At 45.7% G+C, this 27,760-nt stretch overlaps 1 protein-coding gene across 6 annotated transcripts in view; it reads left to right on the top strand.

The window, feature by feature from the left end:
• SLC25A30 (solute carrier family 25 member 30) overlaps positions 1-27,760 on the top strand; it is a 50,505-nt gene that overhangs the window by 14,115 nt on the left and 8,630 nt on the right. The window contains exons 1-5 of one of the 6 annotated variants that reach the window (XM_058670736.1): positions 15,692-15,788; positions 19,134-19,320; positions 20,332-20,453; positions 22,560-22,707; positions 25,795-25,889. In XM_058670736.1, coding sequence (XP_058526719.1) covers positions 20,390-20,453; positions 22,560-22,707; positions 25,795-25,889 — 307 coding nt within the window. In that variant the 5' untranslated portion in view covers positions 15,692-15,788; positions 19,134-19,320; positions 20,332-20,389. Of the gene's footprint in view, positions 1-15,691; positions 15,789-19,133; positions 19,321-20,331; positions 20,454-22,559; positions 22,708-25,794; positions 25,890-27,760 lie in introns of those variants that run through there. The other 5 variants (XM_058670738.1, XM_058670737.1, XM_058670734.1 and 2 more) reach the window with 5 other exon arrangements.

Below are 27,760 nucleotides of genomic sequence, written 5' to 3' on the forward strand. Positions count from 1 at the left end.
AAGGAAAAGACAAAATTAGAATATTATGAATGCTTGATTTCTTTAAAAAGACAAGAAAAGATAAAGAGATGAAATATTTAAAATACAAGATGGTAAAAATATTATATTATTATGATAATTTTTTTTTATAATCTATTTTATTGTGTTGTTGTTGACAATCTTTTCATAGTTAATTACAGTTAAAGAAAGAAAAAGAAAAAAAAAAGGTTCAGGGGGATAGGGAAGTGGGCAATACTATTATGTCCATATTGTTTCCATCTTGTATCTGAGGTAAAGGAGGATATTGAGGGAGAAGCCCCACCCGGTTTCCCGCCCACCCCGAGTCCCGGATGTGGGGCATGCTCTGAGATATGTGCTCGAGTGGTGTTAATAGTTCTCCAGTTATGAATCGCTGCCAGTTTCGCTCGATGAGGTCGATTGATATGATATGGTCCATCATAAAGTCTCCGTTTGCCCCATTTTTCGCTGCTAACATGTAGCTGAGATGAATGATTGATCTGCTCTGTCTTCTGTCTTTTCTTGATTAGAGTTCTGAGTCCAGCAGTTCGATTGGGGAGATCTCCAAAGAAACTTTGAGGTATTCCCAGACTAGTTTCTTGCATGTTCTAGCAAGCACAGGGCCCGGCACAGTCCTCTCCTGCTCTCTGTATATCTGACTTTGTGATAAAAATAAATAAATCTTTAAAAAAAATATTTGGGAGAGAGCTAGAGAGAGAAAGAAAGCTCTTCCATACTCTCGTTCACTCCCCAAGTGGCTGCAACAGCTGGAGCTGGGCCAGTCAGAAGCCAGGGGCATCTTCTGGGTCTCCCAAATGGGTGCATGGGCCCACTTTTTCCCAGGCACGTAATCAAGGAGCTGGATTGGAAGTGGAGCAGCCAGGACTTGAAACAGTACCTTTTGCTTTGACTATGCTGAGCAATAGGAAGCCAGAAAAGAAAAATAAGGTAATAAGCCCTCCTCATTTGCATGGCTCTGATGGTGTGTGTTCCTATCTAACTTCATTTTCTAACTTTTAAAAAAGTGAGACCAAACTCAGGTCAGATAAAATGCAATCATCTCTGAGTGTACCATTCTAGGGCATTCAGTGCACTCACCATGTCCTGTCACCATCACCTCCATCTAGTGCGTTGGACAGGTGTGAGTGCTGGAGATGATCTTGTCCTTGGTATTGAAAGGACTTTATCAACACTACCTGCCAGCCCGACCGCAGGAGCCACGGGTTTAGGGGACTAACCTGCACTGTAGACTTCGCCTAAGGCAAAGAGCCTTCTGACCCACTGTGATGGTGAACACCCCTTGCTCTCCCTTCTTGAATATTCCCATATGTCGAATGTTACAGTTGCAGTGAGATGTTTTTTATTGAGGCGTTATTGTTTAAGCATTTTATGACAACTTACGCAGCAGTTAGATTCACACAAAAGGAAACACCTGATGGAAATCCAGGTCAGCCTCAGGGTCACAGGTGGACACCTCTGACATGAAAACAGAAGCCTCTGTTGATTTATGGTAAAGGGAGGAATTTTCTAGCTTCTGGCCCCAAGGTCAGTTAGCATCAACCTTAGCAACAACTTACTGTGTGCAATGCCTCCGAGTCTTTCTCAACACTCATGGTATGACAGGTTGGGCCTTCATGAAGACCCTAGGAAGGAGGCGGGGCAGGTGTCAGCACTGAGCACATGGAGGCCCTGGGTCCCAGAGCATTGCCCACAGTCAGTCAGTGGCTGCCTATCTACTACTGGCCTCCTCTGGCTCTGCAGACACAAGAGAGACAGTCGTGTTGTTCCACAGTTGCACACAGTGTGCTTGGTGGAACCTTCTTTGTTTTAAAGATTTATTTTATTTTTATTACAAAGGCAGATATACAGAGAGGAAGAAAGACAGAGAGGAAGATCTCCTGTCCGATGATTCACTCCCCAAGTGAGCGCAACGGCCGGTGCTGCGCCATCCGAAGCTGGGAACCAGGAACCTCCTCCGGGTCTCCCACATGGGTGCAGGGTCCCAAAGCATCGGGCTGTCCACGACTGCTTTCCCAGGCCACAAGCAGGGAGCTGGATGGGAAGTGGAGCTGCTGGGATTAGAACCGGCCCCCATATGGGATCCCGGGGCATTCAAGGCGAGGACTTTAGCCACTAGGCCCAAAGACTTATTTTTTTTTATTAGAAAGATATACAGAGAGGAAGAGAGACAAAGGGGAAAATCTTTTTTTTTTTAAAGATTTATTTTTATTTTTATTACAAAGTCAGATATACTGAGAGGAGAAGAGATAGAGAGGAAGTGGAGCTGCCGGGATTAGAACCAGCGGCCATATGGGATCAAGGCAAGGACCTTAGCCACTAGGCCACGCTGCCGAGCCCAAAGGGGAAAATCTTTTGTCCAATGACTTATTCCTCAAGCGACTGCAACGGCTGGAGCTGCGCTGATCCAAAGCCAGGAGCCAGGAGCCTGGAACCTCTTCTGAGTCTCCCATGCAGGTGCAGGATTCCAAGGCTTCAGGCCATTCTCACCTGCTTTCCCAGGCCACAGGTAGGGAGCTAGATGGGAAGCGGGCCTGCCAGGATACAAACCAGCATCCATATGGGATTCTGGCACATGCAATGTGAGGAGTTTAGCCACTAGGCTACCATGCCGGGCCCTGGTTTTTTTTTTCTTTTTCTTTTAACCATTTAGACTGATTTGTTTTCTTAGTATCCTTTACTAAGTGGCCATTTTGGTTTCTATTCATTATCATATTTTTGAAATTGTGTGGATTTTTAAAAATCCCACTTGCACCGCTGAGATCCCACATACGATGACCACTTTTTGTCCTAGCTGCCCTGCGTCCAACCCAGCTCGCTGCTAATGTGCCTGGGGGAGGAACAGAAGATGGCCCTAGCAGTTGGGTCCCTCCACCCACAGGGGAAACTGGATGGAGTTCTGGGCTCCTGGTTTTGATCTAACCCAGTCCTGGCTATTGTGCCCATCTGTGATGTGAAGCAACAGATGGAAAATCTCTCTTTCTCTTTCTGTTTCTCCTCTTTCCCATTAGTGTGTGTGTGTGTGTGTGTGTGTGTATGTCCTTTTGTGTCATGCTGCTTTTCAAATCTGTAAATAAATACAGATAAAGTATGACCAACTGTTTCAGTTCTAAGGAAGCAGAGGATTATATAAGTAGCTTCTAATACTCTCACTACTAGGATGCTTTATGTTCCCTGTCGCAGAGGGCCTCTTGAAGGAAGTCTGGGCTGAGGCTAAGAGGAAGAGGAAGTATGTTGCCACTAAGAAAAGAGGGAGCAGGTTGGTTAATGCTGTAGGCAGAAGGAACAACCTGTGCCTAACATAGGATGAACAGGATGTTGGCACATTGGAGTGCTAAAAGTAAGCCCCTTGCTTGGGTTGAGAGTGTAAGGAAGGGAAAGTTGACAAGAGAGACCAGACTACACAGGCCTCCTGGATCATGTGAGGGATTTGGGGCTTTAGTGCAAGCCTAACGCAAAATGAGTAAAGCCTTGTAGCCAGCTGCAAGCCTAATCCAGTGCACTCTGCTCGGTGCAGAATGAAGTGGGTGACAAGCTGCTATCATTAATCTGCCTGCCAAGAACTATGTGGCACCAAAATTGATAGGCACAGATTGGTCATATGTTTATCTAAATCCATTTCCTCTTCTGGGTAGACAGTGAAACACATCACACAGCATCCTTGTGTTTAAGCAGGGCTTGGAGTTTAGTTCTTGCCAGTAGATTGTGACCAGAGGTGTGAAAGAGCAGATGTGTATCCTCTACTTTCTCTCTCCTGCTTCTCTGGAGATCTTGTATGTTTCATTACTATTCTGATTGGCAGATGGAAGGGAACAATAAACCTCACTCTGTTAAGCTACCAAGATCTTCAAATGATCTTTTACAGCCATTGATTAATTGTGATACATAAGCAGACAGACTAGCAAATACATACTTTTTGATTTTTAGTATTAACTCTAGAAAAGAAACAAATGCATCAGATGACGGAGAATAGTTGGAAAGGATGCTACGTCAGAAGTGGTCAGGAAGGTGTTCCTGTGAAGTGGCCTTCTACCTGGGCCTGAGGAATGAGAACAGCAGTTCGGAGGAGAGGCAGGGAAGAACTTTTTGGACAAATGTGGAAATCTGCAGCGAGGAAACATTGACAGACTTGTAGAAGGAAAAAGGTGACCAGTGTGACTGGAATGTCTCCACACATAGTACATTTCTATTGCAAAATCTGGACTACCAGTTCTGATGGCATCCAGTAGTTGGGTGGCAGCACTGATACAAAGCAGTGATTAGATTTGAAAAGCATTTAAGAGGCAGAGATGGCATGACCTACAAAATGAATATTGAAGGTTAGAGTAAATGCAAAACTTAGCGTGATATCTGGGTATTTGGTTGAAGCTTGAATAGATGATGATGATATCTACTAAGAGAAAGATTGTGAAAAGTGTAGGCTTTAGGGACAAGAGTAAGAGAATATCTTAGGGGAGGGAATTATGAGATAGTGACTTAGGTTACCTGCTGGGTCACACACATCTCACATCAGGGTGCCTGGGTTTGAGTCTTGCCTCTGCGTCCAACTCAGCTTCCTGCTAATGGGCATCCTGGAAGGCTCGAGGACTTGGACCCCTGCCACTTTTATGGGAGATCCAGATTGAGTTCCATGCTCCTGGCTTCAGCCTGCTCCAGCCCTGGCTGTTGTGGGCAGGGAAAATAAATGAACCAATGGATGGAAAATCTCTCTTTCCAGATTTTTTTTAAAGTTAAAGAGACACACAGAAAAAGAGAGTTGAGGATTGTTTGAAGTAGCAAACAATGCAGGTCTGGAAATAGAAATTTGCAGATAGCAGATGCTTTTTAGAATCATGGAACTGGGCCCGGCGTGATAGCCTAGTGACTAAGCCCTTGCCTTGTGTGTGCCAGAATCCCATATGGACAATGGTTTGTGTCCCAGCTGCTCCACTTTCCATCCTGCTCTCTGGTTGTGGCCTGGGAAAGCAGTAGAGGATGGCCCAAAGCCATAGAACCCTGCACCTGCATGTGGAACTTAGAAGAAGCTCCTCGCTCCTGGTTTGGGATCAGCTCAGCTCCAGCTGCTGCAATTACTTTGAAAGTGAACCAGTGGATGGAAGCTCTTTCTGTCTCTCCTCTCTGTAGGTCTGGACTTTCCAATAAAAATAAATAAATCTTTAAAAAAATTAAAAGTCACAGAACTGAGCAAGACCATTAGGGGAAACGTATGATTTGAGAATCAGGAGAGAGCTAAAATATCCCAGTAGAGCACTGTAGAGAGAAGGGGATTGAGAAGGAATGGCCATGAGGCCAGCGCCATGGTGTAGTATGCAGAGCCCTTACCTGCAGCACCAGCATCCCATATGGGCTCCATTTCGTATACCAGCTGCTCCACTTTTGATCTAGCTCCTTGCTTATCACCTGGGAAAGCTGTGGAGGATGACTCGGAGTTTTCAACTGGCCCAGCTCCGGCCTTTGCAGCTGTTTAGGGAGTAAGCCAGAAGATGGAAAACCTCTCTGTGTCTCTCCTTTCTGTAACTCTGCCTTTCAAATAAAGAAGAAGGAGGAGGAAGAGGTGAAAGGATGGCCAGTGATGGATTCCTTTCAGTAATTAGCAGTATTTTTATAGCCAACATTCTGCATATTCATTGTTTTACAAGTAAAATCATCCTGCAAGACTCACAGTGAGAATCACAAGTTACTTGCTTGTCATTGTCCTCTATGGTCCCCTGATTCCCGGAGACAGTCCCTTGCAGCTCTGTCAGCTGTTCCTTCCATGCTTGCCTCCTTAATGTTTAAGTTACCTATTTTCTATGCTTTCTTGATTTTCTCTTTTGGCACCTATAGATTTCTTCCAAAGAGCAAGAATGTCCTTCATCTACCCACACTCACAGCTCCTACACACTCACAGGTGTATCCACAGGCATGGGAAATTCTTCCCCAAACTCTAATTATAATTACAGGCAGTTCCTGGCTGACAGGGCTGGTTTCACTCAGTACCTTTTTTTTTTTTTTTTTTTTTTAATGTTACAGTGGTGGCGGGGTAAAAGAATATGCAGTATCGAGCCTGGCGCAATAGCGTAGTGGTCAAAGTCCTCACCTTGTACGTGCCAGGATCCCATATGATTGCCAGTTCTAATCCTAGCAGCCCTGCTTCCCCTCCAGCTCCCTGCTTGTGGCCTGGGAAAGCAGTCGAGGATGCCCCAAAGCCTTGGGAACCTGCACCCACGTGGGAGACCTGGAAGAGCTCCTGGCTCCTGGTTTCAGATTGGCTCAGCTCCAGCCATTGCGGTCACCTGGGGAGTTAATCATTGGCGGAAGATCTTGCTCTCTGTCTCTCCTCCTCTCTGTATATCAGCCTTTCCAATATAAATAAATAAATCATTTTTTTAAAACAAATTTTTTTTTTAAGATTTTTATTTTATTTTTATTACAAAGTCAGATATACTAAGAGGAGGAGAGACAGAGAGGAAGTGGAGCTGCCGGGATTAGAACCAGCAGCCATATGGGATCAAGGCGAGGACCTTAGCCACTAGGCCACGCTGCCAAGCCCATAAATAAATAAATCTTAAAAAAAAAAAAAAAGAATATGCAGTACCTAAGATTTTGGTTTTTTGCCGGTCCAGCAATGTGGGTAAGATCTTCAGTTACAGGGCCTGGCAGCGTGGCCTAGCAGCTGAAGTCCTCGCCTTGAACGCCCCGGGATCCCATATGGGTGCCGGTTCTAATCCTGGCAGCTCCACTTCCCATCCAGCTCCCTGCTTGTGGCCTGGGAAAGAAGTCAAGGACGGCCCAAGACTTTGGGACCCTGCACCCGTGTTGGAGACCTGGAAGAGGTTCTTGGTTCCTGGCTTCGGATCGGCGCAATACCGGCCGTTGCGGCTCACTTGGGGAGTGAATCATTGGACGGAAGATCTTCCTCTCTGTCTCTCCTCTCTGTATATCTGCCTTTGTAATAAAAATAAATAAATCTTAAAAAAAAAAAGAAAAAAGATCCTCATTTACGGTGCTGTGCAGTGGCAGTGAACTTGTCTGTCCAACAGCCCCACAGACACTGGGAAAGCCCTAAGACTTCAGTGTCCTTTGTGGTTAAGTCGGTAGGGTAGGTGGGTTAAACAAACTTCCCACTTAGAATCTTAGCAACTAACTTTTCTTTTCTTATGTAAATTTATCTGTATGTCTCAGATATAGATTTAGAGCATTGCTCCATAGTTTTCTAGTTTCCAGCATTGCTATGGAGAAGGTTCAGTCCTTTCCATGTGATCTGTTTCTGTCATTCTCTCCACCTAAATCAGACTCTGCAAGTTAAAGCAAGACACAAACAAATGAGGGTACAACTGCATCAAAAAATACTCAGGAATGAAGGTAGAGATGCCTGATCCCAAAGGAAAGACGTGGAGTCAAGGTTCTGGCTTTCCTGTCAGACACAGCTTCCCTGTCAGAATGAGACACGTCAGCGTAGTTCCCATGTACCAGGTTCCAGGTTGGCACATCTTCAAGGCAAGTAACATCCTAAATGTCCTCATTTTGTTCATCCTCCAATACTCAGCTTATTTGAGCTATAGGATTATGTAACTCCCAAAAGGTTTCGAATTAAATATAGACACGATGAGCTAAGTTAGACCCACAGTACCAATATTTTTAGTGCTAGCCATTAAGTGTAAGACAATCTGCATGTGTGATATTTATGTGACAGGTAACAGCAAAGACAGAAATTGTCTTATTTTCTTCTTCTTTAGAGAATCAGACAGATTGCCTTGTGAGTTCAATTTGAAATGTGCAATGGATTTTATACCTTTTTTTTAAGTTATAAATGAAAGAGATTTGGGTTTTTTTAAAAGGAGTTGGCTGTATGAAGAGACTTATGCTGCCAGGTGTCTTCGCCAGTGTCCCCCGGCAGTTGCTTCTGCTACTAGCAGCTGTTACAAAGTGTGCTATTTGCTCTTTACCCAAATGAGCCCCCACAGGCTCAGGATCAACAGCTGCTGCACAGCTAAGACTGGATTGGATTTAAAAGCAAACTTTGCTCAAGTCTAGATTAGAGAACAGTAAACTAAATCTTCTGGAAAAGACCAGATTGTCAATATTTACCCTTGGCAGACCAGTAGGCAAAAAAATTGAAACTGTTAGGAGATACTTACATAATCACTTAAAATGTAACTTAGAAACATGGCGACAACTCTTGTTAGCTGTAGAGCCATACAAAACCACACAACTGGATGGATTTGGCCCCTGTGCCACAGTTTGCTAATTCTCAGGCATAAAAATTTAAAGGATATGAAAATAAATATAGGTGGTGATGTAAAATTAAATAAGCTAGATTGCCAGGTCCAGCTCACCTGACTTACTGTGGCATTGCCTAGACCTTTGCTTTTCCTGGTTTCTGACCCACAGCAACCTGAAGGAAGCAGGTACACTTGGGGCAAGGTGAACACCTGTAGTGACACCTGTGGGAAGGGTGGGTCATCTGTAAAAGCTTCCATCCCGGCCTTGGCCTTCCTGCCAGCTGCCATTATTGCATAGACTCCGTGTTCATATTGACTGGGAGCTTATCATGGAAGATACTATACTGAGTACTAGGAGTACTGCAGTAAGTATGAGTGGCTCTCCACACCAAGGTGCTTACTGTCTAGAAAGGAAACTACAAGGGGCTCTTCATCTACTTCAAGACGATAACTGATCTCCCAGTATCACAGATGCATGCAATGGGGCAGCTGGTTCACTCATTGTTTAGGGAAAAGAGGGGAAGATGATGTTCAAACTGAGGCCTGAAGGATGCAAAGGAATTAACAGGAGTGGGAACTCAGCAGGTGCAGTGCGACCTTTGGCAGCTGCATACATAAAGGTGCTGCATATTTGAGGTGCTGCAGGCATTTTATGCAACCACTTGGCTGACTTGTATGAAAGATGTGTTCTCTGCAAAGCATCTGTAACCAAGAAAAGCATCTCTCCAAAGCAGCTTCTCATTAAGCTGGATCGCCCCAACTGCAGTACTGCTGTCTTTGGATAATTCTTTATTGCAGGAGCCTGTCCTGGCATTATAAAACTTTCAATCACAGCTGCATTCTCTGCCCTTCAGATACCAGTAATAAGCACCTGGGTGTGAAAACCAAAAACACTCCACATGTTACAAAATGTCTTCTGGGGGCAAAAATCTCCCAACTGAGATTCAATTCTGTATAATACAAGGACTAGGGTGTTCTGCCCCAGTACGAGAATGCCAGCCTGTTAGAAACAGTGTGGCTCATCACTGCTCCACTTGCCAAGATGCCAAGCGGGTGACCAGATATCTTGGATACAACCTCTTTTCTCCACCAACTCCTGAAGGCTACCCAGAAAAGTAGTCTGTTAAGGCTTTCCATTCTGCGTGGCACCCAGAAGTTCCTGACAAAGCATAAGATATTAATAGAACACATCAACTTCAGTTTTGTCAGTAAAACACATATCTGTTAGACTCTGATTGCAAAGTACTCGTTACACATTATTACTCTACAGTACCAATGCAAATGCCAGCATGGTGAGAGCCACAGCATGAGTTCTTGCCACCTGCTCTTCATGGGCAGTATCATCATTCACCTCTGAAAGCGTGGAACTGACTGTGTGCACTCTGATGGTTGCATGTGTTGTGTGCTCATAAAAGGCCTACGTGGTCAGAAGACTAAAGTCCAGCTGTGTGAATGATGCCTGCGTGACCAGTCTTTAGAAAGACAGGGGATGGGTGAGGAAGACGGAGATCTGGGTTCCTATGATTGGAGAGTTCTAAGGATGCCAGTCTAAGGGCTTACTTGCCCTTAATCCTTGGGACACTGGGGAACCAGTGAAGAGGTCACAGCTAGCAAGTGATGTGGCCATGTGAATTTAGAAGATATTTGCTCAGCTCTTACATTTCACGCAATGTGTTTTGGCCTGCATCACTTAGACATTCTGTAGGGTGTGTGCTGTTTCCATTCTGCAGCTTAGGAGTTTAATTAACTGGGTCATTCATTAACCAAAACCAGAGAGCTAATAGAGGTGTGTGCAAGATTAAGTAGAACCCAGCTCTTCATTTCCATATGGCTGTGTGTGTATTGTGGTCAGATTAAGAAAACACATCACGAAGAGCCGATAAGAACTGATGGGGGTGAGGGAAAGTGGAAGAGGAAGAATGGATGAAAAACAAATTGTGTCCGTCAGGAGCTTACATTAAATGGTTAATTAGAATTCTGTATCCAGGATTACCATTTTTGCTGTTTTTATTCTTGTTGGTTCTAAGCTGAGTTTACTAACATAACCAGGTTACCATTCCCAAGAGAAATAATTTCCAACCTTTGGACAAAGATCTTTTGGAGAGGAGGTCCTCAAATTCAATATGGATATTGAACATGCTGTCATTCGTTTTGCAAGCATGCCAGCATTTTGAAAGTGTCAATGTATAGGAGCTAGTGTAGTGGCACAGCTTTTTAAGCTGTGACTTACCACACTAGCATTTCATATTTGAGTTCTGGTTCAAGTTCCAACCATTCTGCTTCCTATCCAACTTCCTGCTAATGTGACTAAGAACATCAGAAAATGACCTAGTTTGGAGAGAGATCGAGAGAATAATTTAGAAACTAATGATGGCTTGTTATTGACAGGAGGAAGGTATTGATTACTGGTGGTTACTGATAGAGGTGATTGGATGTGGAGTCCATGAATAGGAATGGCTGTGAGATTTCTTTTGTGGGCTTTGCTGTTGAACCACATGAATGCCATATACATTGAATAATGAAATTATATAACAATGGAAAGACTCTGAAATTGGGGCCAATAAAATGACAAATTTAACACTATGTCAAATCAGTAATATTATCATATTGAAAGGCAGATTAAACCAAACAGCTTTGGGACATAATTCCCTGACTGCAACTAGAAGCATAAACTACAAAGACACGAAGACCTATTATGAAATCTTTTATTATTATTATTATTATTTTAAAAGATTTATTTATTTTTATTACAGTCAGATATACAGAGAGGAGGAGAGACAGAGAGGAAGATCTTCCATCCGATGATTCACTCCCCAAGTGAGAGCAACGGCCGGTGCTACGCCGATCCAATGCCGGGAACCTGGAACCTCTTCCAGGTCTCCCACACGGGTGCAGTGTCCCAATGCATTGGGCCATCCTTGACTGCTTTCCCAGGCCACAAGCAGGGAGCTGGATGGGAAGTGGAGCTGCTGGGATTAGAACCGGCGCCCGTATGGGATCCCGGGGCGTTCAAGACGAAGACTTTAGCTGCTAGGCTACGCCACCAGGCCCCTATTAAGAAATCTTAACCTGAGAAGATTTGTTGCTGGTGTTGTTATGGAAGTGTAAGTCCCAACTGTTTCGGATGTATTGTGGGACAAAATATATGACTGCTGATGGTAGGGAGCCAGGGCTTTCACTGTGGAAGAAGGAAGATACAAACATGGAATGTGAAGGCTAGGATGAAACTCAGGGTTTGGATTTTGAATCATAAGGATTAATATAAACTCATGATTTAAAATAATTTGGCTGGAAGAGAGGAATTTGAAGCTTCTCAACACAAAATAATGATAAACATTAAGAAATGAGATGTTCATCACCTTCATCTGATGAGTATGCACTATATACATGTATTGAACATTCACACTCAACTTCACAAATATGTACACTTAGCATGCAGCAATTAAACTAAATTTTAGGACTAAGCATTGGGTTTTATTTATTTATTTTTAAAATTTGTTTGGGCCCAGCACAGTAGCCTAGTGCAAGTCCTTGCCTTGCATGTGCCTGGAATCTATGGGTGTTAGTTCATATCTTAACTGTTCTGCTTCCCTTCTAGCTCCCTGCTTGTGGCCTGGGAGAGCAGTGGAGAATAGCCCAAAGCCTTGGGACACTGCCCCTGCGTGGGAGACCTGGAAGTAGCTCTTGGCTTCTTGTTTTGGATCATCTCAGCTCTATCCATTGCGGCCACTTGGGGAGTGAACTAGTGGATGGAAGATTATTCTCTCTGTCTCTTCTCCTCTATTTAAATCTGACTTTCCAATGAAAATAAATGAATCTTAAAAAGAAGAAATGACACTTTAAAAGATTTTTTTTTAAAGATTTATTCATTTTATTACAGCCAGATATACACAGAGGAGGAGAGACAGAGAGGAAGATCTTCCGTCCGATGATTCACTCCCCAAGTGAGTCGCAATGGGCCGGTGCGCGCTGATCCGATGCCGGGAACCTGGAACCTCTTCCGGGTCTCCCACGTGGGTGCAGTGTCCCAATGCATTGGGCCATCCTCAACTGCTTTCCCAGGCCACAAGCAGGGAGCTGGATGGGAAGTGGAGCTGCCGGGATTAGAACCGGCGCCCATATGGGATCCCGGGGCTTTCAAGGCGAGGACTTTAGCCGCTAGGCCATGCCGCCGGGCCCCGATTTATTTATTTTTATTGGAAAGTCAGATTATAGAGAGAAGAAGAGACAGAAAGATTTTCCATCTGCTGGCTCACTCCCCAGATGGCCTCAATGGCTGGAGCTGAACTGATCCAAAGCCAGGAACCAGGAAATTCTTTTTTTTTTTTAAAGATTTATTTTATTTTCATTACAAAGTCAGACATACTGAGAGGAGGAGAGATAGAGAGGAAGTGGAGCTGCGGGGATCAGAACCAGCGGCCATATGGGATCAAGGCGAGGACCTTAGCCACTAGGCCATGCTGCTGAGCCCAGGAACCAAGAAATTCTTCCAGGTCTCCCATGTGGCTGCAGGGTTCCAAGGTTTTGGGTCCTCCTCCACTGCTCTCTCAGGCCACAAGCAGGGGACTGGATGGGAAGTGGAGCAGCCGAGACATGAACTGGCAGCCATGTGGGATCCTGGCACTTGAGGGGGAGGATTAGCTGGGCCCCAGGCTAAGCATTTGGTGTGCTGGTTAAGATACTGTTTGGGATACCCTCTTCCAGTGTCACAATACCCGTGTTTGAGTCCTGGCTCTACTCTGGGTTCCAGGTTCCTACTAACATGCACTCTTGGAAGTTGATGTACATCATAGGATGATGTCCCAAGTACTTGGTTCCTTGTCGTTCTCATGGGAGATCCAGATGATGTTCCTGGCTGTTGACTTGGCATGGCCCAGGACTGTCTGTTGTGGGCACTTGGACAGTGAGACAGTAGATGGAGGATCTCTCTTTCCCTCTCAAATAAAACAGAAATGAAAAAGCAAACTTCATAACCTGAGACTTATTTTTTAAAGGAAAAGCGTATCTGAGTAAAGAGCATACCGCTCTGTGTTGTTTAGCGCAATATCAAAATCAAAGGACAGTGCAATATCAAAGGAAAGGAGGAGTATAAAAGCATGTAGTTGTGTGAAAACCTTACAATGCACAAAAGGATATCCAAGAAGGTGGATCTTCCAGAAAGCAGGAAGTGCTCAGAGCCTGGATGTCTGAAGGAATGGGAGGATCCAGTCAAGGGTTTTTTTGTGCTAACTGTAGGCAAAATAAGGGGATTTGTTAACAATGATTGAATTAATTCAGAATCCAGGAGGTCACACTATGACTCAAAATGGAAAACGAGGCTGGGGAGTACGGTTCATTGAAGAGGATGAGCAGAAAAGAAAATGTACAGCTAAGGAGGGAAGATGGGTACTCCTTTTCAGATATGAGTGGCCACCAAAAATCAGATGGAAGGACAGAACTGGAATGCCACCACTTTACGACAGGGGGAATAAGGTTTCATTGACCATAGGATGAGGGATTGCTGGGAGACAAAATATCTACCTGGTGTCAGCCCATCCCCCAAGGATAACTTTGTTGTGGGGAAATGGGCCAGACACAGCTTTGACAGAGTGATCCAGCTTGGCATCAGGGATAATGATGTCCACCTAGCCCTGTGTGCTTGCCCACAGAAGCAATAGTACGTATGGACCCTCACTCCCTCCTTACTCACCAAGATGCTTAAGGAAGCAATTCTTTGTGTCCAGCATGTGACACAGACTGTGAAACAAGCGATTTGGATGTGAAATATCTCAGTTATTTAAAAAGGAGCATACCAGTCACAAGATTATATACTGACATGAAATCAAAGGGAATGGATTAATCCTTGATAGATTTTGAATTGAAGGTGTAAGTGTGCATGTGTGTGACATTTTGGGAATAGAAAGGAAATTGAAATGTAGTATATGGAAACTTTTTAAGTGCAAAATTGAATAAAAATTATTTTGATGGAATTTTTAAAGATTTATATTATTTTTTAATTGAAAAGGTAGATTTACAGAGACAGAAAGATCTTCTGTCTGCTGGTTCACTCCCCAGTCGACTGTAACAGCCAGAGCTGAGCGATCCAAAGCCAAGAGCTAGGAGCTTCTAGGTCTCCCACATGAGTGCAGGGTCCCAAGGCTTTGGGCCATCCTCGACTGCTTTCCCAGACCAAAACAGGGAGCTGCAGGGGAAGTGGAGCAGCCGGGATAGCAACCAACGCATGCAAGGCAAGGATTTAGCTATTGTGCCAGGCCGATGCAATTTTTTTTATTCCAGGTGGTTTTTTTTTTTTCCATAATATATTTTACTATTCCTTTGCATGCAAAGGAATAAACGTTTTTATATTTTTCATTTTTCATGAGCTTCTTGAGCATTGTTATATATTTGATAGGATTGAAGTAGTTGAGAGGTGAGAGAAAGAGATGCTCCATTCTTTGGTTTGTGTCTGTAAGAGCCAGGAGCCAGGAGCTTCTTCGGAGTTTCCCATGTAGGTGCAGGGACCCAGGGCCACCTGGTCCATCCTCTGTTGCTTTCCCAAGCATGGGAAGTGGAGCAGCCTGGATTCCACATGGGAGCCTGTGCTGCAGGCTGCGGCTTAACCGCCATTCCAAACCTGAAGTGGTTTTAAGTTTCTTGTGTGTGATAATGGTGAGATATAGAGCGGTGATGTAGGATTACCAGTCATGTTCTCCAAGTTGGGGGGAGACTTTATGGCCAAAGACAACACCGATGTTGCAAAATGTTAGCGTTTGGTGAGTCTTCAGACCTAGATTACACCGTTTGCGTACCAGAGGTGTTCTCGGCTTTTCGGTTGTCTTGTACACTTTTCTTTTTTTTTTTTTTTAAAGATTTCTTTTTTTTTTTTTATTTTTATTACAAAGTCAGATATACTGAGAGGAGGAGAGATAGAGAGGAAGTGGAACTGCCGGGATTAGAACCAGCAGCCATATGGGATCAAGGCAAGGACCTTAGCTACTAGGCCACGCTGCCAAGCCCTGTCTTGTACACTTTTCAAACCCAAAACCTGGGTTGTTAGAAATAAATTCAAGTTAACTTCCTTCCGACTTTGGAGGGTCCCGAGTACAGGGAGAACCAGCTCCCAGAGAAGGCTGCCTCTCTGGGGCTCTTGGTGCGTCCCCTTTTCTCGATTTTCTTTCACGGTACCATCGAGATACCCCAGACAGCCGTTCCGAGGCGCCACCGAATCACTGGGAAGTTGTTCCGTAGCCCTTGGCCTTGCGTTCCCTCTCCCTGGCTGGGCGGAGAAAGCGGGGCCGGCCAGCACAGCCGGCGTCGGCCTACAGCAGGTGGAGCGGAGGCCGGGGCGTGTCCTGAGCGAACCCCGCCCCTCCGCGGCCGACTGGGGCTGCAGGGGCGTGGCCTGGGCGTGGCCGTGCAGATGTAGGCCAATGGGATCCGAGGAGGTGGGCGGGGCGGAGCCTCGAACGGGCCCCTCAACCGCCCCCGCAGCGCGGCGGCGTTTTCTCCAGCCCCCGTGCTGCGTTCCCGGCAGGCCGCGGCGGAGCCGGGGTGTGAGGAGACGGCTGCAGAGCCTCCGCCGGCCGCCGGGTAAGTGGCCCTCCCCTGCTCCCGCCTGCCCGGCTTGCTCCGCGGCAACGCAACGATGGGGGCTGTCGTTGGGGGGTGGCGCGGGCCCCGGTTCGTGTGCCGGGCCGGACTCCGTGGGGGCGCGACGTTCTGCGGGTGAGCCGGGTCCGGCTCGCTTTCCGGGCTGCTGTCCTGCCTGCATCTGCCGGTCCGCCCCTCAAGAACCGCCTGCGAGTGGCGGGGCCTGGGCGTTGTGCCGGCCTGACGCCGCCTCTGCATCAGACTCTGGGCCGGCGCACCCCTCCCACTGCCATTCGGGCTGGCGCGGCTGCACTTTGAAGCGCTCACGCGGTGTGCCCGGTTGGCTGCCCTTGGCAAGCACGGGTCCAATGAGTGTGCTCGGCAAGTTCCCGCAGCTCTGGACTTTGAGCTCTTTGCGGATGTAAGATTTCCCGTGGAGCTGAACCAGGTGGGACCAGCCCTTGCAGATTCTGCCCCCCTGCCCCGAGGTCCCCCGCTGAAGTGAACATTTTGATCTTGGACTTAGCTGCTTACTGCCAAGCCTTATGACCACAGCCTTGGCGCATTCATGTAAAGTAGGAATTTTTCTGTTCCTAAGTTTCCTTTTAAGCCCCCACGTGTCTCGTAAAGCCCCTAAGGAGCTTAATTCTCCTTTCCACACCATTGAAAAGAACAGGAAATGGGGAAAGTTCATGAAGGGACAGTTGACAGGGAACAAAGATTAGATGAGGCTCATTAGCAGGAGGAAAAGGGAAGGCCAAGTGCCAGAGAGAATTTATGAAGAGTTGCATGTGAAGAACTTGGGAAGCTTTCGGAAGGGCCAGTAGCAAGTGCTGTGTGGTGCCCTCCCTTCACAGCTGTGCAAGTGAGCTCAGAGGGGCAGGAAACGTCAGGTAACTGGACAGAGTGTAGTGAGGGTTGGGTCACTTAGCCTGTATCCTAGGTGCAGGCAGAATCCCCGGAATAGCATCCTTTGGGTAGAGAATGTATAGCAGTGTCCAGATCACATTTTCAGTCATGACAGCGAGTGCTGTTAGTGTTGTGTTCATTATGCAGGTGGCTGGCTGCTGGTCCGCGGTGGGCTATGCTGGACAAGGGGCACCAGGTGGGAAGTGATCCGCAAATTCTCCCTCCTCCATCCTGTCTGCTCATTTCCCTGGAACTGGGGTTGAGAAGCTGCCAGGTGTTGCACTAAGGTCTCTGTCTTGACCTGTCTCTGCACATCAGCAGGGAGAATTGGGATTTTTTCCAGCGACTGTTCAGGAGTGTGTACAAGGGAACTCCCTCCAAAGTGGGTGGCCCCCAAGCAACAGGTTAGCTGAGCAGAGATTGCAGCCTCAGAAATCTGAAGCCCTGGGACAGCTTGCTGTCCAGTATAGCTTGGTGGACACAGTCTTCACTTGTACCTGGTGTTTGGATATTTGTCCAACTCCTCGGGCTCTCTAGTTCTCACTAAAACCAAATGATTGTCTGTTGAACTCAGGAGACATTAACATGGGACCCAGTGGTCTTAACCATTAGGGAAACTGGTCCTAGCATTCAGAAAGCAGAATGGAAGAACCAAGTTGTTTTTAGCCTTTCGGTAGCTAACTGGAATGGACTAGGAAGTGCTTTCTTTTATTATTATTATTATTTATTTTTATTGGAAAGTCAGATATACAGAGAGGAGGAGAGACAGACAGGAAGATCTCCCGTCCAGTGATTCACTCCCCAAGTAACCGAAACTGCCGGTGCTGCGTTGATCTGAAGCCAGGAGCCAGGAACTTCCTCCAGGTCTGCCACACAGGTGCAGGGTCCCAAGGCTTTGGGCTGTCCTCGACTGCTTTCCTAGGCCACAAGCAGGGAGCTGGATGGGAATTAGAGCTGCCGAGATTAGAACTGGAGCCCATATGGGATCCCGGTGCGTTCAAGGTGAGGACTTTAGCCACTAGGCCACTGTGCCGGGCCCAGGAAGTGCTTTCTTAGAGTTTGATGGGCTGCCAGCCGAGGAGAGGACCCTCAGTGGTGGAGTTAAGTTTGATTTGGATGACACATCTGATAAATGTGGCTTTGTGACCTGAAAAAGCCTTGAGGGGGCAGTCCCACAGCCTTTTGGAGCTCTCATTGACTGTTTGCATGAAAATATTGACTAAAATATTCCAATCTTAAAAACGAAATATTAAAACTATCAGAGGAAAGTGGCTCATTAAAACCAGACTAGCAGAACAATGGTAGTAATGACAGAAAACCAATAGGTTCATCAGTGAGATGGCATGAGGTCATGTGACAATACAGTCGTCAAATTTTTTAATGAAAAAGATCGGTTATAATCCCATCTCCCTTAAGTTTTTGCTGACATTTTGGAGAATATCATTTATAGTTTGTGTATGTTTGTTTTCCTCTCAATATAATGTAGAGGAAAAATAAAAATCGCTACTAAGACTGATGCAAAGAAGAATCAGCTGAAAAATTAACTATGTAAAGCGTGCCTCTGGGTGATTGCACAATGTCCTATGGCAGGAGCTGGCCATTGCTGATTTCACTCACTGCTGGTCAGGAGCAACCTAGGACCCTGGGCTGTAGCCTGCAGATCTTCATTGACTGCGTGCAGGAAGAGGTTGTCTGTACTTTTACCGGCCTGGCCTGTCAGTGAAGCTGACAGTAATTGTCTTCCTAGCCCACACAAGCTGAGGAAACCTGCTGAGATGGTTTAAGGAGAACATTCTGTTAGTGACAGTATTTCCACTGGTATGTAGTTACTATTTTGCTGCTTAACAGAGCAAAATCCAAAAGAGGGTTGCAGCAAGAATTACTGGTAAATAAATGATTGGATCTATAATTAATGTGGTTTTCCAATCTGACTTACAGTATTTATCACCAGATTACTTAGAGATGTTGTAAGGCTAAGAGTTATTATATTATTATTTTCAGGAATAGTCAGTACAGAAGGTTTGAGGGGAAACAGCTTGCTTTATAAAACCATGTAATTTTTAAGTTCCATATCTAGGAAGCCTTCTACCTTATTCATTTGTGACCCCTCTGACTTTGGCTAATATTTGTAAATGAGGAATGACCGCTGGTAGATTTATCCAGCAATCTCTGGGTCTCATGTGTTTGTGCGTCTTAGCTTAAGCAAGTTCTAAGGCCTGTTGAGAACTGACATTCTGGGCCACGGTGACTTGCGAAGGGCATTTCCACAAGCAGTCACTTCCTGGGAAAAGCAGACTTGGGAACTCCCTAAATACATGCATAATAAAATCGCTGGGTACCTTGCTTGCCAGTAATGACTCTAGTAAAGTAAAATATATCTTAAACCAACTGTAGTTACGGCTGATATCATATATCCATGCATATACTGATTTGCAGGTGTTTCCTGTTGATGGCTACGTGACCAGATTTCCCACTTCAAATCACACAGAACTACAAAGCACATGAACTTGGAGAACCTGGGTCAAGGTGCCAATGAATAAATTGTCACAGTGGGTAAGGGAAAGGAAGATGGAAGGCATCTGTTGACTGTCGTTATAATATTTAATTCCTACAATAGGCAAAGGTAGGTATTTTATTTAGCTTAGTGAAGTAAATGCGAGCTGTACCCCTGAATGGTTGTAGTAGATGCTGTGATGATTTTTAAAAATTAGTTTATGGGAGTTGGGGAAGTTGGTGTTCACCCTGTCCTAACTGGGTCATCCTCCAGATGCCTGTGATAGCCATGGGTTGGGCCATGCCAAGTCTGGGAACCTGGAAGTCAATCTAGGTCTGCTGTGTGGATGATAGCAGCTCAGTTACTTGAGCCATCACGGCTGCCAAGCTTTGCACTGGTAGGAAGCTGGAGTTGGGAGCAAAGCCAAGGATCAAACTAGGTGCTCCTATGAGGGAGCTGGGTGTCTTAGCCCCTGGACCAAATGCCTGCTCTCACCATGAGGGTTTTGAACCTAGACGTGAAGGTCAGCAAGACCTGCCGCTGGGAAGAAAGTGTGTGGTTCTGACCAGACTCGGCCTCATTCCATCATGCCAAGCTGCCTCCCAGCTGTTCACATATAATGGCTAGGAGGTGTGAGCTGACATTGATAGAATGCAAGCTCGAAGCAGATCATGGTAACTTGAAGTTCATTTTTACCTTCCAGCACAGGTTCGATTTGCAATGTGTTTCTGTGTCAGTGCATCTGAGGAATGCGTTACCTCCTGCTCTGGACTCAGATGTTGTCAAATGAGTAGCAAATATTTGTTGCATAAGAGCAGATCGAAGATAAAATTGGCTACCCAGAAAGTCTCCTCTGCTGCCGCCAGTGCTGTACGCTGAAAACATGCACACATACCCAGGTTTCAGCATGGAGACGACTTTTTGAATGAAAATGGAGGCCACCAATAACAAGAAATTAGAAATAGCTGATTTGGGCTTTGGGGCTAAGGGAAGCTTTGCTGCACTGAGACCAGCTCTTGTAGGGGTTGCAGTGATTATATCTGAAGGTGCTTCCCATATAAAACCCAGGGAAGAGGGTTTGGAGAAAAAACTGCCTGTGTATGCAGTTCCAGCTTTGAAACATCTTCCATTTGTGTCCAGGAAGAACTGCACCGGAGGTGATGTGTGCATAAATCAAAGCAGAAGTGACGGCAGGAGAATGTCAACCCTCAGCTGGAAGCCTTTCGTGTATGGAGGACTGGCCTCCATCACGGCCGAATGTGGTAAGGCGCCCCCTTTGGCCGGCTGCAAGGAGTTCTGTTTGGAACTTAGGCCTGCAATTTTTTGCCTTTGGTGTGAGTGCAGTTCAAGTGCAAAAATGTGAGCTTATAACACAATCTTAAATTTCAGAAATGCCATTTTTTTGGTTATTTTTGAAAAGAGTTTTCATTTTTATTGGAAATGCAGTTATACATAGAAAATGAAAGATAGGAGAGAGAAAGAGAGAGAATCTTCCCTCCTCTGGTCCACTCTCCAAATGGCTGCATTGGCCAGAACTGAGCCAAACTGAAGCCAGGAGCCAGGAGCTTCTGGTATCCCATGTGGGCCAAGTTCCTAAGTACTTGGGCCAGTCTCTGCTGTCTCAGATCCTAAGCAGGGAACTAAATCAGAAATAGTGTAGCTGGGACTCAAACTGATGTTCATATGGGATGCTCTTGCTGCAGGCAGAAATAGCCTCAGATGCCACTGAACAAGCCCCTTTTGGTAAAGTTCTTATGACACAGATTGAAGTCACTTATTTATGGTCTGAGGCTAATAGTTTAGTGGGGGAGAAAGTTGAGCCTATGGACCAAAGATATTGTGCATCATTTTGGTTTGCTACTGTCCCCTCCACCCTGCTTCGCCACTGTTCACCCCATTTGTCTGTAAGGAGGTTAGGAAGCCCTGGGGCTTTCCCCAAGACAGATGAGATCAGCTGTCACTGTCACTGTCAAGTCACTCTGATTGCATGCACTGGCCGCATGCTATTTGTGACTACCACCTTACTGGTTGAGTTGACGTTGAACCCTGTGTGTTCCTATGTTTGTTTATTCCCTGGAATCATTTCTTCTGCAAATACCAATTGGGCAGCTTCTGAGTGTCCAGTGTGAGCCTGGACCTGCTGACCTAGGACAGATGCCTTGCCTAAGGAGCCCCGGGACCAGGGTGAGGGTCAAAACTTCCAGTCTGTATACTGGCAAGCTTTCCTGTTGACACAGTGAGTTAAACTTCTGTCTGATGTTGAGTTCCATTTGCTCTATCAGATTTATTTTAGTTTAGTTTTGAAATGATTGATTGTTTGGCTTCAAAGGCAGAGTTACAGAGAGTCGGAGCTCTTTCATCCACTGTTTCACTGCCTCAGTGGCTGCAGTGACAGGGTCTGGGCCACGCCAAGGCAAGGAGCCGGGAGTGAATTCTATCTGGGTCTTTCACGTGTTTTGCAGGGGACCAAGAACTTGGGTTATCTTCTACTACTTTCCCAGAAGCATTAGCAGAGAGCTAGATTGGAAGTGGAGCAGGTGGGGCTTTTAAACTGGGGCTCATGGGATTGTCTGCATTGCAAGTAGCAGCTTAACTTACTGTGCCATGACAATGCCGCATTGTCACCTCCTGATTTTATTTCAGACTGTTTTCTAAACTTCTTTAGAAATTGAACTTCTTGGCTAGTATTACAGCATAACAGTTAAAGCCTCCACCCATATGGGCACTGGTCCGAGTCCCGGCTGCTCCACTTCCAATCCAGCTCCCTGTGTATGGCTTGGGAAAGCAGCAGAGTATGGCCTAAGTGGTTGGACCCATGCATCCATGCAGGAGACCAGGGAGAAATGCATGGCTCCTGGCTTTGGTCTGGCCTAGCCCTGGCATTGCAATCATTATGGAATGAGTCATTGTTTGGAAAATCTCTGTGTCTCTCTTTCTCTCTGTAACTTTGTCTTTCAAATAAATAAGTCTTTGCGGAAAAAAACAAAAAACAACAACAACAAAAAAAACAAAGTGCTTTGCCTCTTTTCCTTTACGCTGAGCCGAATTTTAACCCTCACGTATATGCCAAGTAGTCGCATATGTTTTTAAGTGGATTTCTTGCTTATTTACCTCATTCCATGTATGTTCTTTTGACAGCAGTACAGCCTTTCTGAATCCATTATAGAACAAGATGAAGTGTAAATAAACATCTAAAGAAAAGAAAATAGACTTTTTGTTTTGTTTTGTATGACTTTTGGTACCTCTTTTTTAACTAATAGGAAAAATACCACAGTGTGTGCCATTTCTTGGTTCATACTACATTGTGAACACTTCCTCAGGAAACCCATGTCACTAGGCTTTATTTATTGAACTGTTTCTTTTTTAAGGCACATTTCCAATTGATCTAACCAAGACACGGCTCCAGATTCAGGGCCAGACGAATGATGCGAACTATAGAGAGATCAGGTATCGAGGCATGCTGCACGCGTTGGTGAGGATCGGCCAAGAGGAAGGAGTCAAGGCGCTGTATTCAGGGTGAGTACCTCTGCTGACTTTGTACTGGCCTGTTGACCCTTCCCAATGGCCAGACTTTGGACACAAACTTCCTAAAGAAAAAAGCGAAGGTTTGTGATATATTTGATAAGAGCAGTTAGCTTGGTGGATTCATTACCTGTATTGCCAACATTATTTTCTAAATGTAGATTTCACAAAGTACATGTTTTGGGGAAACTGTGTTTGTGATGTTTAAGTTCAGACAACAGCATAAAGATTACATTTGTCCAAAAAAAAATAAACAAATAAATAAAAAAAAACAAATAAGATTACGTTTGTCTAAAAACAACTTTTTCTTCAGTTTGGCATTCTGAAGAAATGCCTTTTCCTATAACTATTTTGAATTATCAAGGTTTCACCCTAGAGATGTTCAAGGATGTTTCCGTAGTGCCCAGGCAGAAGAAACAACCTGCTCTACACCACACCCTCCATACCCCCTTCTCCCTACTGGCTGAACCCACCTAGAAGCCAACTTGTGGTGGAGCCTGGGTGTCACCCACCCTTTCAGAGCCCAAGGAAAGGTGAGAGTGAATCAGGATTAAACATGGCACTCTGCAGCGGTGTGCTGTCTTAAGGAGCCACAGCTTCGTGGGGGCTATAAAGGTGTAATTGGGTTACGAGGAAGTCTGGAAGGTACTAGAGTTCTTGAAGGATTAAGAACAATCATCAGTCAGGTGTAATTCTAGGGGAGCTTTGTTGGGACAGAAGTACATAGTCTATCTTGGGAAGTAAGAGTGCTTCACTCTGGCTGTAGTATGTGTGTTGATAAGTAGCAGGAGGTGGAATTGAACTGTTCCTAAAAGTCAGTACATGGATACCCCACTCATGCTTGATTATCTCCAGTGTATCCCTGGTTCCAGCCTGGAGGTCACAACACCCACATGGGCCCACCAATCCCTGAAGATTTTTGGTTTCCAGTTGAGCTATTTTTTTTTAATACATGCATTTGTTTAATTTACTTTTGTGTGAAAGACAGAGTTACAGAGAGAGGGAGAGAGATAGAGAGCAAAGTATCTTCCGTCCACTGGTTTACTCCCCAATTGGCCTCAACAGCTGTAGCTGAGCCGATTTGAAGCTAGGAGCTTGGAGCTTTTTCTGGATCTCCCACATGGGTGCAGGGGCCCAAGGACTTGGGCTTTCTTTCACTGCTCTCCCAAGCACATTAGCAGGGAGCTGGATTGAAAGTGGAGCGGCTGGGACTCAAACTGGAATCCATGTGGGATGCTGATAACACAATGGAGGCTTAAACTATTATGCCATTGTGATGGGCCAGTTGAGCAATTTTAAAAAAATGAGGAATTGTCCATAAAATCTGGGTTTCTATCTTTCCAAGAAAACACAGTATCAGACCTATATTCGTTAATTTCTGGTAACAGTAGTGGGAGCTGAGGGTATTTTTCCCAGTTTATAAAATGTTTCTGACAGGGATGGTGCAATGTCTCAAATCCCCCACCTCCAAGCACCGGCATCCTATGTAGATGCCAGTTCACGTGCTGGCTGTTCAGCTTCCCATCCAGCTGCCCGCTTCTGGCCTGAAAAGCAGCAAAAGATGGCACAAAGCCTTGGGACCCTGCACCCACTATGGAGACAGAAGAAGCTTCTTAAGATCAGCTCAGTTTCAGCCATTGCAGCCATTTGGGGAGTGAACCAGTGAATGGAAGATCTTTGTGTTTCTCTTTCTCTCTGTACATCTGTCTTTCCAATAAAAATAAATATTTAAATAAGTAAAAATCTGCTACATGTTTAAAATAAATAGTAAAATAAAGGGCCTCTGACACCCACATTGTGTGTGTGTGTATTCACACAGTTAGAAGTTAGACCCAGCCTTCCTCAGTCACTCCCAGCTTCTGCCTGGTGCCTGTAAATGCCTGAGTTTTTGGTGCCTGTAGCAAACAGCAGCCACTGCAGGGTTTTAAGTAGGAAGATTGACAAGGTATCTGCCTGCCTGATAGGAGAGAAAGAGTGAGGGAAAGGAACACTAGGAGCTGGGCTGTTGTATGGGAAGCAGAGAAGATAAGGTTGTTCTGGGGGTGAGGGGAAAAGAATACAAACTGGAAAATGGTTGTAGGATTGATCATACTGCGTGAGCTAAAATATATATAATGTGCAATCCCCAGATAATACAAATCAGGTAGGAGGGAAGCAGAAAAGAAGGTTATTGTCACAGTTTCTAGTGTTGGCCAGTGGATAGCTTGGGGTTCACATTCCCTGGCCTAGAGAACAGAAAAGGAAAGCTGAGTGGAGAAGGAAGGTGCTCAGGTCATTGATGCTTGATCTGAAGTTACATGTAGCACATTAAAATTAAGACTCTAGGGAGCAGTTGGCCCCATGGATTGGAGTCAAGTGTTGGAAACATGGGTTTAGGAATCATCAAGTATTTAGGTGGAGGTTGAAGCCATGGGAGTGAGCAGATGAGCCACCCCAGGGAGTGTGCAGAGGATGGGATCCCCAGGGGACACAGGATTCTGAAGAGAAGAGAGAGGGAGAAGGTAAGGTGATGTTACCGTGGGTCTGGGAGGAGACGGCGACAGGTAGGGCTGAACAGATACTTCAGAGAGGCTAAATAAGGTACTCCTTGCAAAGCATCATGGGATTAGCAATAGAAATGTCAGCTGGTCACCCAAGTGAGGTGAGCTTTGAGAGAGAGAGCTAGAGGGAACCCAGCTGGCCGTAGGGTGGGCATGAATTGGGAGCGTAGCAGCAGAGGCACACGGGATGGAGAAGGCTTGTTTTTTCTGGTTCTGTCTTGGACTTCCTTTCTTATTGCAGTGGAAAAACTGAGGATGTGGAAACCACAGTAACAGAAAGTACCCAAGGAGATGGGAGGGCATGGCCTGGCTGAGGCTGCTTTCTTGGGGAAGGGAAACTCACATTTTAATGAGAATGGGCACTCCTATTCCACATTCACTTACCTTTGCATGGAGAAGAAGGGGCTTAGTGCACTCTGAATGGGTACCAATCACACTGAACCCATCTGTTTTGCTGGACAAACCCATCTGCATGTGGTCTGATTGTGGGAAGAAGCTCTGTGATTTTCAGATTGTTCTCTCTGTGCTTTGGCTTTGACAGGATCGCCCCTGCCATGTTACGCCAAGCTTCCTATGGCACCATCAAGATAGGCACTTACCAGAGCTTGAAGCGATTATTTGTTGAACGGCCAGAAGGTGAGACCATTTTCCAGGATGGACAGCGAGTGGGCTCTTTGTCTTTTATCAGGTTGTTCAGGAGCAGATTTTCTTCAGCTACTTGTGACTTGACTGCTGCTGAGGAGAACTCAGGGTGTGAAGTTTAAATGCATTATCTTCAAGTGAACCCGTGGGTGGGCAGCATCATAGCTGCTCTTTGGATCCCTGTGCACCCCCATCAGAGTTGCTGTTGGAGTCCTGACTGATCCAGCTTCTCAGACGATGGCTAAGGTGCTTGGACCCCTACTGCACTTAGGGGAGACCTGGATGGAGTTCCATGGCTGTGTGGGAAACAAACTAGCAGATGGAAGATCTCTGTCTGGATCTCTTTCTTCCTTACACTGTCTCTCAAGTAGATGAAAAGAAGTAAATATTAACAGAGAAAAGGGCAGGCCAGTTATCAGTTGTACCGAAGTGAGTAACACTTAATGGGGTCCTCACTACAAACGTCTTAGAGGCAACAGCAGAGTACCTCGTCCAGAGGCTAGGTTGTTACAGTTTCTGCCTACACCCAGGTCTTCTCTTCCTTACCTTCCCTTCCCTCCCTTCCCTTCCTCTCTTCTCTTTTTTCCTTTCCTTTTCTATTTCTCGTCCTCCATCCTTCCCCCCTCTCTTTTTCCTTAAAGATTCATTGACTTTTACTTGAAAGTCACAGACTAATAGATCTTCCATCTGCCTGTTCACCAGTGCCCCTCCCCATGATGACTACAATGGCCAGGGCTGGGCCAGATCAAAGTCAGGAGCTTCTTCCGAGTCTCCCACAGGAATGGCATGAGCCTAACACTTGGGCCGCTTCTACTGTTTTCCAAGGCCACCAGCAGGGAACTAGATCCTAAGTAGCTAGGTCTTCAACCTCCCATGCTGTAGTGCTGGGCCCCCAGATGATACTTTTCTAAAATCCTATAGTTAGCAGCTGCGTTTCAGGAAAGCACTGAGAACATTTCTTGGTATCACAGACTGAGTTTTAATGTTGTGTGGTCAGCTGATTCTGTGACTTTATTTTTACCCACAGAATTTGCCGTGCCTTTTACAGTGAGAGGAACACTGGCCAGAGTTGGGAACCAAAAGCTAAGGCACTTTGAAAGTATTTCAGGGACCGACGTGATGGTCTAGTGGCTTAAGTCCCTTGCCTTGAACGCGCCAGGATCCCATATGGGCTCCGGTTCTAATCCCAGCGGCCCCACTTCCCATCCAGCTCCCTGCTTGTGGCCTGAAAAAGCAGTCGAGAATGGCCCAAGGCTTTGAGACCCTGTACCCATGTGGGAGACCTGGAGGAGGCTCCTGGTTCCCAGCTTCGGATTGGTTCAGCTCCAGCCATTGCGGCCGCTTGAGGAGTGAACCATTGGATGGAAGATCTTCCTCCTTGTCTCTCCTCCTCTCTGTAAGTCTGGCTTTCCAATAAAAAAGAAATAAATCTTAAAAAAAAAAGAAAAGAAAGTACTTCAGTGTATTTAAGACTAACTATATATGACACTGGTAAAAGCTTTTTTTTTTTTTTTTTTAGATTTATTCATTTTATTACAGCCAGATATACACAGAGGAGGAGAGACAGAGAGGAAGATCTTCCGTCCGATGATTCACTCCCCAAGTGAGCCGCAACGGGCCGATGCGCGCCGATCCGATGCCGGGAACCTGGAACCTCTTCCGGGTCTCCCACACAGGTGCAGTGTCCCAAAGCATTGGGCCGTCCTCAACTGCTTTCCCAGGCCACAAGCAGGGAGCTGGATGGGAAGTGGAGCTGCCGGGATTAGAACCGGCGCCCATATGGGATCCCGGGGCTTTCAAGGCGAGGACTTTAGCCGCTAGGCCACGCCGCCGGGCCCTAAAAGCTTTTTATGTAAAGTCTCCAT

Source organism: Ochotona princeps, chromosome 12 (genome assembly GCF_030435755.1).
Source record: "Ochotona princeps isolate mOchPri1 chromosome 12, mOchPri1.hap1, whole genome shotgun sequence".
Taxonomy (NCBI): Eukaryota; Metazoa; Chordata; class Mammalia; order Lagomorpha; family Ochotonidae; genus Ochotona; species Ochotona princeps.